The following is a 14,510-nucleotide window of genomic DNA, read 5'->3' as shown; positions in this document are numbered from 1 at the left end:
ATTAAGGGATAAACATATTGTCACTACTCTTTTTTTTTTTTTTTTTTTTTTTCCTGCTGACTCATTCTGTAAATAAAATATGACTTCATTTGGGACTGCTAATTGCCTTAAAATCCCCGTGATACCTCCATGACTTAGACAGGTTTTACACCTATTTTATAGACATATAAACTAGAGCACAGCCAGGTAAAAGAACTTGAACAAGATCACCCGGAAACACAGAGGCCAGTTAAATCAATCAGTTCAAGAAACCAGGAGTTGTATTTCCACAGTCCCTGCTGCAACTACTAAATCACAAGAACTACTAAGGAAAGATCCTGCCAAAAGCCACTGGTTTTCTGTTTTTTAAAACCACAAGAAGCATTTTGCATTATTCCATAGGGTCTCTCCCTAGTACTTGGTACAGATTAATTAATTACATATTTTTTAAAAGAAATGTGAAGCCTTGAGCAGCCCAAAAGCCACTGAAGTTTTAATTCTCAGAACTATTCCCTGACTTGACTGTTATCCAGTTCCTATTCAGGCAAGATAGGAATTAAGATTAATGACCCCAAACAAACTGGTATTTCAGAGAATCAGTCTTTGCCAGGCATTATATTCTCATTACAGAAAATCATTGAAGCATAAATACTGCGCTCAGTCATTGGTGTATATTAACAACACCACGTTGTTCCCATAAATGCTGAATACAGCAAAGAGGAAAATTAAGTCCTAAAGTTCATTAATTTGGGTTGTGGCATTTTTTTTTAAAGTGAGCAAACCAGAACCTATGGAATAAGGCCATTCCATTCCTGTGCTGCACAGATGTGAAGGCTATTCAGGCTCCAGAAAGGTGTGGGAAGTTGTTTGGACTTGGTGCTGGCTGTCTCTGCAGTGTCTTTTACCAGCTAGGTGGTCTGTAGGCATTTTTTAAAAGATGAATTGATTTTTAAGTTTTAAGGAGTAAGAAGTTAAAAAAAAGAAAAATATTTAGCTGCTAGGATCAGTGAATGTTGTAATATGTGGGATAAAAATGTGTCATTATCTGCCAGGATCTGTCCACATCCCAAGAAGGGGTTTGTGGCTTGAGTGTGTTTTCTAGACAAATGAGAACTGGCATGGAGACAGGAGCATTTCACCTGTCCTGGGACCAGCAGTAGTGATGTTCAGTGTTAACACAAGTTATTGTGGCAATTTCTAGAAGCGGTGCGATCAGAAAAAAAAAAAAAATAGGAGAGAGAGAGAGAAAAGAAAATCTTTCTGTGTTTTCATTTCCACACTGAAAAGACATCCCCATGACATCATCTTGTTTGTTCTGACATTGCAGAAAAATAGAAGAAATAAAATAGCAGAAAAGAGACCAGGGAGTTTTATTTTGCTGCCAACAAAAAATAGAGGAAAGATGTAACCACAATATCCAATGGCTACTTCAGTTCTCAGAGACAGTTCAGCAGATGAATTGTTGTTCAAGGGCAGTTGGGCTTGCAGACAAGAGCATTCTGTGGTAAGCTTCATTACTCATTTTAATTATGCATTTTAATTAGCAGGGGACTAACACAGTGCTTTTCTCCTACTTTCTCAATAAACCCACTTTGTAATATTACAGAATAAACTTGTAGCTGAAAACTCCAACTGTCTGCAGTTGAGAAAAACAACTCCAAGTTCAGGGGCTTTTCTTCTTCATGAAATCACATTCACTGAGTAGTTGCATCCACCTCTGAATATTTTCTTTACTTTTTCTTACTTTATTCTGTTCCTGGACAACAAGAAGAAATCACTCTGTGCTGCTGCTTCTCCCAGTGGTGTGTCCTTTGCCAATATATTGTCTGGCCTGTTGTTCCCTCTAAACGATGTCCTAGTTCCTCCTCTTCTGGCAGTTTGCCCTCAGAGCTGTTGTCCTGTCCCCACACTGTCTCCCCTGCCCCTAAATTCCCTGCTGTAGGAAATCTGCTTTCTTTCCCATTTTCACCTCAGGGAAGGGCAGGTTAAAGGGGCAGGTAGCGGCGGCTGTGATCCGGAATGAATTCAGAGGCAGCAGTGTATGTGGGATGGGTGGGTGGCTGAAGACAGCAAATGCCACAAAATCGTCAGCAAAACAACCAGATCCCAGAAAGCAGCAGCCCCTCACAAACTGTACTCTCTCACTTCTGTACTCTTTCCCACCTGGGACTGTACCTGCAGAGGAGGGATTTGCAGATTCTGCAGCATTCCTTCATAAACTGAGGCTGTCAGCAGAGCGTGGTGAAGCCAAATAGGCCTCCAGGCTGCTCTGTTTTGAGAGGAGCCAATCTTAATTTATTTGTAGCTTTGAGCCAAACTCGGGCTTGAAAAGGTTCAGGTGAGGATATGGTTAGAATAGAGATGAGGTAGGTTTAAGGTGGAGCAGTGATTAGGAATAAAGGGAAAAGCAAAGTTGTGCCAACGTTTTCTAAACAGTTCCCTCAGGTCTCAGTGCAAATAGCATCTTATATAATTTCCATCGTGTAAGTGGTGGAAGTGTTCCAGAAGTATCTGTTCTTTACAAGGCTTTGATGAAATATTACAAGACTGGAAACCTCTCTGTGTTATATTTATGTTGTACTTTTCTGCTGCTCCTGGCTTGGGATGAGCTCTGGAATCAGAATCATCGCCTGACAGTTCCAGATGTTTGCATGTCAGACTCAAGCTGCAACCTTCTCTTAACTCATGGGGTTTAAAAGGCTCAAGGCATTTTGTCTGGCTTGGCTTAGCTGAAGGCAATAATATTTTCATTTATAGGGAAGGTGATTTTTTTAAAAAATCTGGATATTGCAGCTTCCCTCAGTTTTAAAAATACATTACATAAGCTCCTTTGCCTTGTGATGAGAGTCATGTCTCTCCACCACTTTTCTCCAGCAACAGAAGGTCCTCACCGTGTGTGACTTCATGTGGACCAACTGCTGCATCTGCCTATGAGAAGCTCTCTAATTTTATCTTCTTTCTGATTTCTCTGTTCCCACCCTTCTTGTCCCTTGCTTTCGGTACAAATAAGATTTCCTTTAAATTTTACCAATTAAATGTCAGCTCATTTGAGATAATTGCACAGGGAGAAAAATTAAAAGTTTGGGCTAGGAATCAGTGTTCTTTCCAGAAACAGAGTTAGAAAGTGAATAATCTTAATCAAATGTGATGGGAAAACAAAAAAGCAGATGGAGGACTGAGTTCTCAAGTAACTTCTGTACATTTCAGTTGCCATCACTGATCTAGTCCCTGTTTGTGCTGGCTTAGAAACTGATGCCAAGCAGACAGCTCCAGACCAGATGATGCTGTATGTTACTCTGGGCAGGAGCTTCCAACCATCCAGGGACCAGTACAAAAACAGTTATTGTGACTCCCTACGTGTTTTCCTGCTAAACAATCAAAATCTGACAAATAAATGAATCTCAGCAGTAACACAAGTAGTGTGAGCGTGTATCCTCCAACCAGTTTTACAAATTGGGACAGAGAACTATGATAGAGCTTGCTGAAGTGGCCTTTATTTTCCACAGCTCATGATATTGCACTGAATAACTCCTCTAATTCATGACACCTGTATAAACGTCAGGAAAACCAGCCTGGAATGCATATTCCACTATCTGCAGCCCAGCCTGGGCAAAGTCCCTTCCCTGATCCCTACCCTGAAATCAACTCTAATGATTAAAAAATGCTGCTGGACTGAAAATGCAACCCACTGATAACAGGCTTGTTTAGAGACTGAGCTGTACCTCAGCATGGCCTGCAACAGTTGTAACTCTGCCTGGCTCTAGGGTCCATTTAGGTATCTTCTTTCACTTAAAATATTCCCTGACTGCTCCAAAGTACATTAAGCTGGAAGTTATCAGACTCCATACAGAAGAAGAAAAAGAGTATATCTGAACTGGTCAGCACCAGCTTTTTACAAACAGAATGCTATATCAAAGAAAGATTATAAAAGCATCCCAGTTTTTATCGTTTTTACAGTTGCTTTGGATTTCATCATCTCTATTTTCTCCTCTGGTTCAATTATTTTCAAGAAAAAAAAAATGTTTGGCTTTTTTTTCTTTTTTTGGCTTAAACTACAGCCTTCCTGCAGTTTGTAATAATAAAAAAAAAAGGCAGTCTTAAATACATCCAAGTGTTTTAGCTGGAAGTGATGCCTTTCAGTGCTGTCTGAGCCGTGAGCAGAGGAGCAAACCCAGCCTGCAGTGGCCCTTGGGCACACAGCTGTCCCACCAGGCTCTGCACCCACACAGGCACAGCCAGAACCTGCAGAGGGGAGGCTGAGCCAGCCAGGAGGGCTCCCCTTCCCCAGCCCTTCTAGAAGAGCTGCCAAATGATTCTTTGCATCCCACCAGGGTGGGACTGTGAACATCCATGATCCAGGACCACCACCCGCTCCCTCTCTCCCTGCCCTACCACAGTGACGGCCCGGGAGCCAAACTAGGGAGGGCTTGTTGTAATTAAGGATAGCTTTGAGCCCTTTTAAAATTGAGCATCCTGCTGAGAAATCCTTGAGCAGAGAGGTAAGGAGCACACTCTGCCTTGGGTCCTGTTGAAGACACAGTTAGAGATGATGTCAGTTCCATTTATGGATCCAAGGATATGTTATTTCAGTAGACATTTCATGGTATCCATTATAGTTACAGATGTTGCAAGCTTCTATTATTAATTTATGTGCTCATAACTTGCCCAAAGCCAGATCACTTCTGTTCAAATGTAATTTTGTTCTCCTTTACAAAGGGTTTTAAGGAAGGGTTTTGACAAACCGTTGTTTCCTGCTGTTTAGGTTAAAAGATGGAAAAGCATGGAATTGTGTGCCAACAAAGCTCTAATTGTATTCTTTTGAGTATAATATACAGACAAAAACAACCCACCCAATACTAACCACCCACTCCACCTCAGTGTGGGCTCCATCCTTATCAGGAGAGCTTAAGTTTGAGTTTCTGGGTAAATTTTTTAAAACAATTAAATTTTTTTTATGTCCTGGAAAGCATCTCTACGTGTGGGGTGTGTGTGTGTGTGTGTGTGTGTGTGTGTGTGTGTGTGTGTGTGTGTGTGTGCCACTGCCCTCTGGTGCACAGAGGCAGGAGACTTTGGCTGCTCTGTAGGGACAGAGTGTGGGCATCCACCCGCTCCAGTTCCTGCTGAGAAGTGCTCAGGTCCTACTGTTTGGGAGTCAGGCTGTGAAAGGAATTAAATCCTCACCCCCCAGGGAGTTAGAAACCACAATCCCTGTGTAGATCTGTCCCTTTCTGTGTTGTTTCCATAGGAAACGCCACGTAGAAAGAGTGTGCAAATGTGGTGTCCCTCACACACTCCCTCAGGCTGTTGTCTCATCAGCTGCTTTCCTAAAATATCCAGGAGATTCGCTGCAAGTGGTGCTGTGCTCCTACTGAGCACCACCAAAGCAGGGCCCAGAGCATCTCTGTCCATTTGTTCACTCCTGGTGGATGTTTCTGGCATGTGACGGAGCGACATCTTCAAGGCTGAAAGAGTTTTTCCCAATCCAGGGGTTTAGGATAAAATATGAGCTTTAGCATAGCAGATATGTTGGGCTCCATTCAGGGATAAATGTAACCTGGTCAGTCGTAGCTGGAAATATCCATTATGGGTATTAATGGTCAGAAATCTATGAAAATCAGCTGAAATCTCAAAAAATATTTAAGGTCATGGCCACACTGCCCCAACCCCTCATCAGGAGGATAGCTCTGCTTGCTGTAGAGAACAGAAATTTGTCTCATCTGGAGCTGCTGTGCTCCCTGTGGATTTATTGGGGCAATCAAGATGACTTATCCATATGTCTCAGTCTATGGATTTGCACCTTTTCATGCTACTTTTCCATCAAAATCAGGTTTCACACATTTCTGACTCGGTTTAACACTAGTGACCATCAAATCTGAGCAGTCACTTCTATTTCAGAATTTTCTCCCAATGAGATTGATGCGAGTTTTGCCAATTGGAACATGATGATATCAAGTGCTTTGGAATGATAGTTGGGTGACCTTCTTAGCTCTATTTCACAAATAAATGGCTTTTCTCTCTAAAAATGAGGCCTGCTCAGCTGTGCATCAAGTTCCAAGAGTTCAGTCTTATGATTTCAAAAACGTTAGCTTGATAACCCAGTGGGAAAAATTCCGTAGCTCTGATTTCTGCTGAAGGAGGGGAATTAGGACAAAATTACTGCATTGGTTTGGTTCCATCTCTGACTTCTTTAAACTTGTCTATTTAAGCCTGTTTAAATAGTGCCTGAGCCATCTCGTATGGATTAACCTAATAAAAAAAAGCCCTCAAGTGTATATATTAAGTTTAAAACAATTTATTTCTAGGGGATAATTTCAAGTTTTTATCTTAACTGCTACACAAGGGAAGTAGGCTAACCCCTAAGCCTTAAACAGGGATTCTTTCCTGGTTATTAAAAAAAATTAAAATAGTTGTAGGGGCTGACAAAGATTTCTCCATCAATTCTGTGCCATTTGCAAGCAGAATGTCATCTCTGTTCTAGACAGCAGCCACAGGAGCTCAGCTGGGGCCCTGAATGTCAAGCTGAGAGGTGTTTTTTCACCATAATAAAGGTCCTGCAGGGTAAACTGCTGCTAGCTCATCAGTGACACTTCTGAAATGCCCTTGAAAGGCTTACACAAATGCCCTCCAAAGATCCCTCCTCAGCAGTGCTGCTGATGGTGTACAACAAAGGTGGCTCTTCAGCCATGCTCACCCTGCTCTGTCTCCTGTGTGTTTGCATGTGTGAGTGTATTTATGGGGACATCTGCAGGGATATACACAGATAAATGAAATATGGGTGTATAGGCAGGACAGACACCTATTTGTGCATGTGTTTAATGTTCTTCTGGGACTTGAAGTGGAAAAAGCAAGAAAAAGCTACTGAAAGTTTATTTTAAAAGCCTGTGGCTGTGGCATCTTCACCCAGTCAGAAGCTCCCAGGCACAGGGTGGGATTATTGGAGTACAGGGCCAGGAGTTGGACTTGATGATCCTTAGGGGTCTCTCCCAACTCAGCAGATTCTATGATTCTATAATAGGCGCTATTTTCCCCAAAGAATAATTATAAAAATGAATTAGTGTGCTAATTCTTAAAACACAGTCCCTGCTTGTTTAACCTTTATTTCCTTCCCTTTGAAATAATCCACTGTAACGTCTCCACTTTTTAAAGACTTTGTTTCTAAAGTGTGGCACACAAGTAGGTGGTCGAGCCAATACTTCCTTTTCCCCAGCCAGACACACTGGGAAGAGGCAGCAGACTGTGTTTTCAGGAGACTTGCTGGAAAGCTTTTCTGGGATTATCATCAGATTTCAAGGATGATGTCCACATAGAACATAGATTTCCCAACAATACAGCTTCCTTGGAAAGAAACTTTTGCTTTCTTTAGTTCACTTATTTTGAATGAATTAAAGGAGTCCATGGGGAAGGAGTCAGTCCTTAAAGAAAATACTCATTCTTATAATTACCGTGTTCCTGCTTCCTCTCTACCCTGCCAAGATTCACCAAAAAGAAGAGGTGTGGTCATTAATTGCCTGCCAAGTGGCACAATGAATGTTCTGCAAATGTAGGATCTTCTAGGTGAAGTGATACAGCTGAGTTATAAAATGTCCCTTTCTGTGTTTGAATACCAGTACAGACACACACAAGTGTGCTGAGAGGATGTGTTGTGTTCATTTTTAGTTCCTTTTTTTTTAAGACACTTTGATTTTTCCTTCCTTTGAAGTACTTTTTGAAGGACTTAATTTCTGTGCAATAGAGCTCATGGGCAAACCCTCAGTAAATGCAAAATAAGGAATGCACTCATGGTTCTAAAAACATTTCACATTCTTCAAACTGATGCCAGTTGTGTGCATTGACAGTAATCCTGTCTAATCCCTTCCACATGTATTATCTTTGTACACCTGCTTTCATTGTCTCACTTATCAGTTTTGAATACTTAGAACCACAATTTGCAGGAAGGCAAAGCAGCAGAACAAAGCATCCGTGCACTCACAGCTTGTTATGCTGCAGTTTTGTATTGTCAAGATAAAACACAATTGTAGATTTCGGTGCTTGGAATCAACATCTTGCATTAAGACATTTTTCCTCTCTCCTGCCCCCCCAGCTGATGTCTGTCTGTGTTTGTGTTCCTTGGCAGACTGACTGAAGCACACAGAACAGCTGTGAAAGTCATCAGGAGGATGCAGTATTTTGTGGCCAGAAGGAAATTTCAGGTAAGCAGCAGGATTAATCGCAAGTGCATCTCCTGAGCTTGAGTGACATCAAAGGTGCTCTCAGAGTGGACTTCTCTTGGTGATCATGGTTGTAATAAGTCAAAAGGTATTTCTGAGCTTTTTGGGCTCACACCTTTTGTGGATTTTTTAATGGTGTGGGCAAAATTATCAGTGATCCATGGACGTAGTATGCTACAAATTCCTGACTTTGTGGAGTCAGCATCGGGTTTTTTACTTCTCTCTTTTTACTGCACTTTGTTTAACTATACTGACCAATACTTACCCATCCACTAGCAGTACTGAAGAAAATGCTGGTGTTGGGGTGAAAAAAACCCATGTCAGGGTGTCTGCAAAAATAATGATCACAGCAAGAATGTTATCAATCATCTGATCAACTAGGGAATGTTCAGTGCTGTGCTGTGTATGGCTGACAGATCAATAGGCCTCACTGACAAGTACTGTGGGTGCAAAGTTGCTTTCACAGGTGTGACCCATGTTTCCAAATGTATTTCCCAGAAAGGGACCTCATAGGCCATATTTTATAAAATTGTGGAGCATCTGCCTTCTAGAAATCTGCTGTCTTTATGAAGTGTTCGGTTAATTTTCTCAATCAGGTTACAAAGTGCTCAAACTAAATGTACTGCATTGAAAATGCTGTTTCATTTTTGCCTGTTTAGTGAGACTTATTATGATAAAACTTGTTTGGAATGTGATATCATCGGTCTCATCATCCATGGGATGGAAATGCCTTGGAAATGAAAAATTAACTTCTGGACTGATTTTCAAAGCCCTTGTTATTTCTATCTCAAGGTTCATGCTTTTTTTTTTTTTTTTTTTTTTCCAAGAGGATCCACAGCAAGTTAATGGCCTTTCATAATCCTTTTGAAGAGGTTTTAAAAAAATAAATCAAAAAGCTACATTTCAGGGAAGTTTGATTAAAGCTGAGCACTTAAATGCAAAGGATAGAAGCCTGAGATAAGATCCCAGCACTCAGAAGACTCTAAATTAGGGCAGATAGAACATCTTATATATTTCCTAATCTCATGCAGACATGTGTCTTCAGATAACTTTACCTTTTGAAAGAAGACTAGGAACAGTTTGTTAAACTCAGCAAAAAACAGGAGAGTAAGAATATATTGTAAATATACCAGAGAGATAAACACTATAAGAAATTTAAAAAAGGTAAGATCAGTTTATAAATGAGTTAGGTTAAAAATTAAGATGTTTCAAACCACCAGAGACCTAACGCTCTGGAGCTACCAGCCAGTAGCAGTCATGCCAAACCTTAAAAAATGAATTTCATAAATCTGTGGAGAGAATTCTGTGAGTCAGTGAAAGGGAAGAAAAAGAAGAAGAAGGAATAATCTTTTGTTTCTTCCTTTCTTGGGGCTATGAAATACAGTTTATAGGACTCCCCATGCAAATTAGATTTTGGAAGTTCAAAGCTGAGTAATATTATTTAGTTTTTCATGCTGAATGTGGAATACTGAGCTCAAAGGACCAAGATTTGGGATTATGAACAGAATGCAAGTCAAAGGAGTTGTTCAAGTGCTGCATTTACCACACTTCTCTGGAAGCCCATTACCTCCTGGCTTTAGTTGTATCATTCCAGCATTTCCTAATAAAAACATGACAGGAGATTGCACCAAAGTTTGGCAGGACATAAGATGCCCAGATATAAAGCTTTATGGAAAAAGAGGAGGGGGAAATGGTGAAAGCTGTAGGGGTATTTTTACTCAGTTTCAGAGAGAACTCAGGCAGATTGCAGCGTCCAGCACTTTGCAACTGCAGGATTTGGAGCTGATGGCTTGGTAAAAGGGATAACAGACAGAGCACTTCTTTTGAGGGGGAAAAGACATTTATTTCACTGGGAATGAGTAGAATTAATTAAGCACATAGTAGCCCATGGGGGAGAGGGGAGGGGAACACCCCCCAGCACATCCAGGCTCTGTGCCATGCATGGTTTAAATAGAGAGTGTCCAAAGGAAAGGACACGGGATTTAGCCAAAATGCTCTCCAGGCACCCCCACTAGCCCATCTAAAGAGTGATACTGGCACTGCTTCTCGGGGTGAGGACAATAGACTGCTTTTCTGGCCAGAAATTGTGATGTGTCAGCGTCTGCAAAATGTGGAGCGGGGGAAGGGGGAGAAAAAAACACCAACCAAAACCCAAATGATAAGCTGAAAGCTGAAATCTCCTTCCCCCGCAAAGCCTCTCCTCCCAAATGCACCCAAATGCACACAAACACACACCTCCAAAGCCGCAGCTCTTCTGAAAGTATTGGTGCAGGTGAGTGCTGAATGCGGGGAAGGCATTTTGTCATGAAGAACTCTCGCTTCTTCGTTCATTTCACAGGATTTGTTTCCATTCCAGTTCCATGCTTTCATTTGAAATTTCTAGGATTGTGTGGCTGCCTTCCAAGCATGACTCCAGCACATACTGTAGGTGTTCAATGCATGTGTGCAGTGGTGCATGCTAATGGCTCTGGCTGAGGCTGTGACAGAGTGCAAACAGACAACAAGATGACTAATGAGCTGTTTTCAGTAATTTCCAATTACTAGATTTGCAGTTTACCTTTGCTTTTTTCTCCCCCCCTTCTTTTCTTGAGTCAGAGCCAAAAAGGGAGACATCTTGCCCCGCATTTCCCATGAGGGTTCTCAAAATGCTTGTCTTTCCAATGGGCCATGATTCGAGTTTTTACCTACACACACACATTGGTTTTACTTGCTAAAATTTCACCGTGCTGCACTTTTTATAACCATATCACTTTATGCAAATTCTCTAGACTTGTTTCAAAATTTGGCAGCAGTAGTTGCAACAAAAAACCAAAGCTTGGCAGAAGCATCTGGATTCTCATTAGGATGAGAATATAGCTGGGCAGGTGGCAGTTTTTTCACTCTCCTGCTTTTTTAATCTTTTTTTTTTTTTTTTTTTTTTAATTTGAATTACACCTTTTTTTCTGATTTCAAAGGTATCACAAAAGACAAAGGAGCACAAACAAAACCCACGTGTGGCAGTCTCCTGACTTATGCAGAGCATCTGTCCTCCCTGTTCCTCAAGAAGCAATATTTCTGTCACCAGACATCTTTGGTCTTCAGAGACATTTGATTCTGGGTCCAAGTGTTCTGGGCTGGGCCAATCCCTGGGGTTCAGTACCCTGAGATTATGATTAACATATGGCTTTGGAATGAGCCAGGAGATCCCGCACATGGGAGTCCCAGATAAATTATCCATCTTGGGTTCGTGTTTCCCAAGTACACTGTGAAGGGCTAATATTTTCCTCAGTATGGAGTAACATGAAGACATGACTCTAACTGACAGTAACGGGAATCATTTGGCTCCATCTCCACAACAAATATTAACTCCCACAACGGCTGCATTTTCTTTTTTTATTCATTACAACAACTGTTGCAAAATGGCGGGCAAATAGATTAAAAAAAATAGAACGAGGGGCCTGTCTGAAATAGAAATCCTGTTTGGGCAATACTCACCTTTCAACCTGCTGCCTGCCTCCTTTCCCAGCAAGCTCGGAAGCCGTACGACGTCCGTGACGTGATTGAGCAGTACTCCCAAGGACACCTCAACATGATGGTTCGCATAAAAGAACTTCAAAGAAGGTGAGCCCTGTCTACTTCATGAAATATCTGATTTCTCTAGTGCCAGCTGGCTTTAGGAGAGATGTGTACTTAATGAACAGTAATTGTCCAAAATTGCAAGCACAACGGGGAGCACAATATCTGGAGGATTTAACTTGGAGCCATTTTTAACCCTTTTTATGACCAAGTTTACAATTACCCTTTATTCTCCTCTCCTTTTTCTCCAAGTGGAATTAAAAGAAATGAAGGTGCATGCTGTGAAGTTTATAGTGTGATCCACGCTTTTCTGTCCTCTTCTTAGGAAAAGAAAACTTTTCAAATAATGATTTACCTTTCTGTTCCCACTCTGTGGTTCTCCCCAACTGAGAGAAATCTGTTTCGCTTGTGCTGCACTGTCTGGAACTTTTCCCTGCCCACATTCCTCCATGCACATGCTTTCTCCAAGTTTGGGGTTTGCAGCTGAAATATTTTGCCACAAAGCTATTCTCTTCTGTTTCAACACAAAGTGCTTTTCTCTTTACAAATTAATGCTGTGGACTGGGACACCAGAATGAACTCCCCTGGCCCTTAAATGAAATGAAAAAAAAAAAAAAAATAAAGTCCTATTGAATGGAATCTACTGTGTCAACATATACAGATATTAAATCCGCCTGCATGAGGCTCTAGGAATAGTTGCAAATGTTATTAAGAAGTCATTCTGTTTGTATAGTCTTTGTTATTAGATTACATAGGACACAGGAGAACTATGTTTTAGTTACAACTTGAAAGTCTGAGAAATATTAGTACTCACGAAAATAACAATAATAATATGGTTTGATTTTGGAAGAAAAACTCTGAAAGAGCTAAACTGCTGACCGTGTGTGCAGAAAGTCATGCTAGTTTCATGTTTTTGCTTGTTTTGGTTTGGGTTTAGAGCTACTGTAAATTCTCATGTAAATTATGCTCCTGTGCTTAGCAACAGAGTTTAAGTTGCTTGGTAATTGCTCTGCTAGTAATTTTCTGTTTGCTTCTCAGGTTGGACCAATCCTTGGGAAAGCCAGGTCTTTTCCTCCCAGGTATGGTGACTGCATTTTATGCAAAATTATTATCTTCATAACTTTGGGAAAATACCTTTGGCTATAGTAATGTGGATTTATAATCCTGTCAATTATACCTGAATGTAATTCTGTTAATAAGCCCTGGAATGCCCATGTAAAGATAAATACATTTCATTCAGGTGGTAGTGGAGTAAATGGAAATAATGAATAAATGTTTAAATGTGTACCGTAAGATGATGAGATGGAAATATCCTGAGGGAAATTCTTCTACAAAAATAGTCTTTCTAAATCTTTTGGGTTGGGATTACAATATATGTTGATTCCATTTAAAAAGGTTTCTTCCTTCCTTCCTGAACTCATGTCCATATCTTGAAGCAAAACTGAGGTGGCAAAGTAATTTCAGAGCTTCTAAAAAATGGCATGTTGTCAGTGGTTAATATTATCAGAACAAGGAATATCATTCAAAACACATTTTCAACATCTAATTGCTGCAGAAGGCTCCTTTTTCCCTGTAGCTGGTTTTGGACCACAGGAAAAAAATCTGTCAGCTTGAATACTTCTATAAATATTTATGCACGGGAATTCATTCCACAATGTGCAAGCTAAATTTATGGAAAAAATGTCCCTTACCTCCAAGAATGTAGTATTTTATTTCAAGTGTAGCATTACCAAACTGGAACTGCAATTTGTGCTTGAAAAGACCGATATTACTGTTCTTATCAAGCAGTTTATGGTTTCAGAGAAGGTGAATAATTAGAAGCTGGTTGTGAAATAGCCTTCTGAGAGGTTCAGGAAGCTGAAGATATTGACGAAGCTTGGTCTCACCAAATCTTGAGTCCAAAGGGCCATAGAAACCACTGGGAGTGTCTTAGGTGGGCCTGTGGCTTTGAACAAGTGTTGGAAAGAATCTAAAGTACCAAGGAACTGACTGGAAAAGGTGGAATGGTGGTTAGGGATACAGAGGTTGGTGAGCTCAGTTATGGGGTTGCATGACCAAAACCAGAAGTTGTTTGATCCAGTAGTTATTTTATCTAAACCCTCCACAAATCCAAAAATAAGATAAGTGGTTCCAGAGAAATGGTCTGCAGAACTAAACCTAGAGTTAGTTTGCAATTACTCTTGGTGTTATCCAACCCGCCTTTTCTCCCAGGATTTTCCAAGTGGTGAACAGTGAGGAGTGAGTGCAGTATTTGTCTGTGTGGGGTGAAAATAGACTTTTGTACTGTCCTTCTCTAGAAAAAGGGTTATCCCTGAGTTTCCCTCAGAATTCATGGCTTATTCTACATTGAACATGGATTTTTGCTATAAAACTTTTCCAGGCATTGCTAAAATCCTCATTTTTAACAATATGGGTGTTTTCCCCAGACTGTTGTTTTTGTACTGATGACAAGCAAAAAAAGAAATGAAAATGCAAAGCAAATTAAACTGCCAAGGATAAAAACATGAAAAGAATTTTCCTTTCCAGCTCCTTTTATTTTTTTCCCTGTTTTATTATACTCCCATTCACAGAATCTTAAGGTCTGATTCCAAGCCCGTTGAAATGAATGGGAATCTTTCCAGTGACCTCAGTGGGGTTTGGATCAGTTTTTTTATTGAAACCCTGTTGTGGACTTTGATAATATTATATAAAAGTAATTGCAGCCTGTCTATACTATTATTACCTTTCAAATGTGAATGATGTCATGAATGACCCAGAATCTGAATTCAC

At 40.5% G+C, this 14,510-nt stretch overlaps 1 protein-coding gene across 1 annotated transcript in view; it reads left to right on the top strand.

The window, feature by feature from the left end:
* Window positions 1–14,510, top strand: part of LOC136361547 (potassium voltage-gated channel subfamily KQT member 1-like) — a 409,686-nt gene that overhangs the window by 216,398 nt on the left and 178,778 nt on the right. The window contains exons 13-15 of the mRNA XM_066319554.1: window positions 8,093–8,168; window positions 11,692–11,786; window positions 12,780–12,820. Of these exons, the coding sequence (XP_066175651.1) occupies window positions 8,093–8,168; window positions 11,692–11,786; window positions 12,780–12,820 (212 nt within the window). The remainder of the gene's footprint in view (window positions 1–8,092; window positions 8,169–11,691; window positions 11,787–12,779; window positions 12,821–14,510) is intronic.

The sequence above is a fragment of the Sylvia atricapilla genome, chromosome 5, assembly GCF_009819655.1.
Source record: "Sylvia atricapilla isolate bSylAtr1 chromosome 5, bSylAtr1.pri, whole genome shotgun sequence".
Taxonomy (NCBI): domain Eukaryota; kingdom Metazoa; phylum Chordata; class Aves; order Passeriformes; family Sylviidae; genus Sylvia; species Sylvia atricapilla.
Note: the sequence above shows the minus strand (reverse complement) of the source record. Positions and strands in the feature narration are given on the sequence as shown.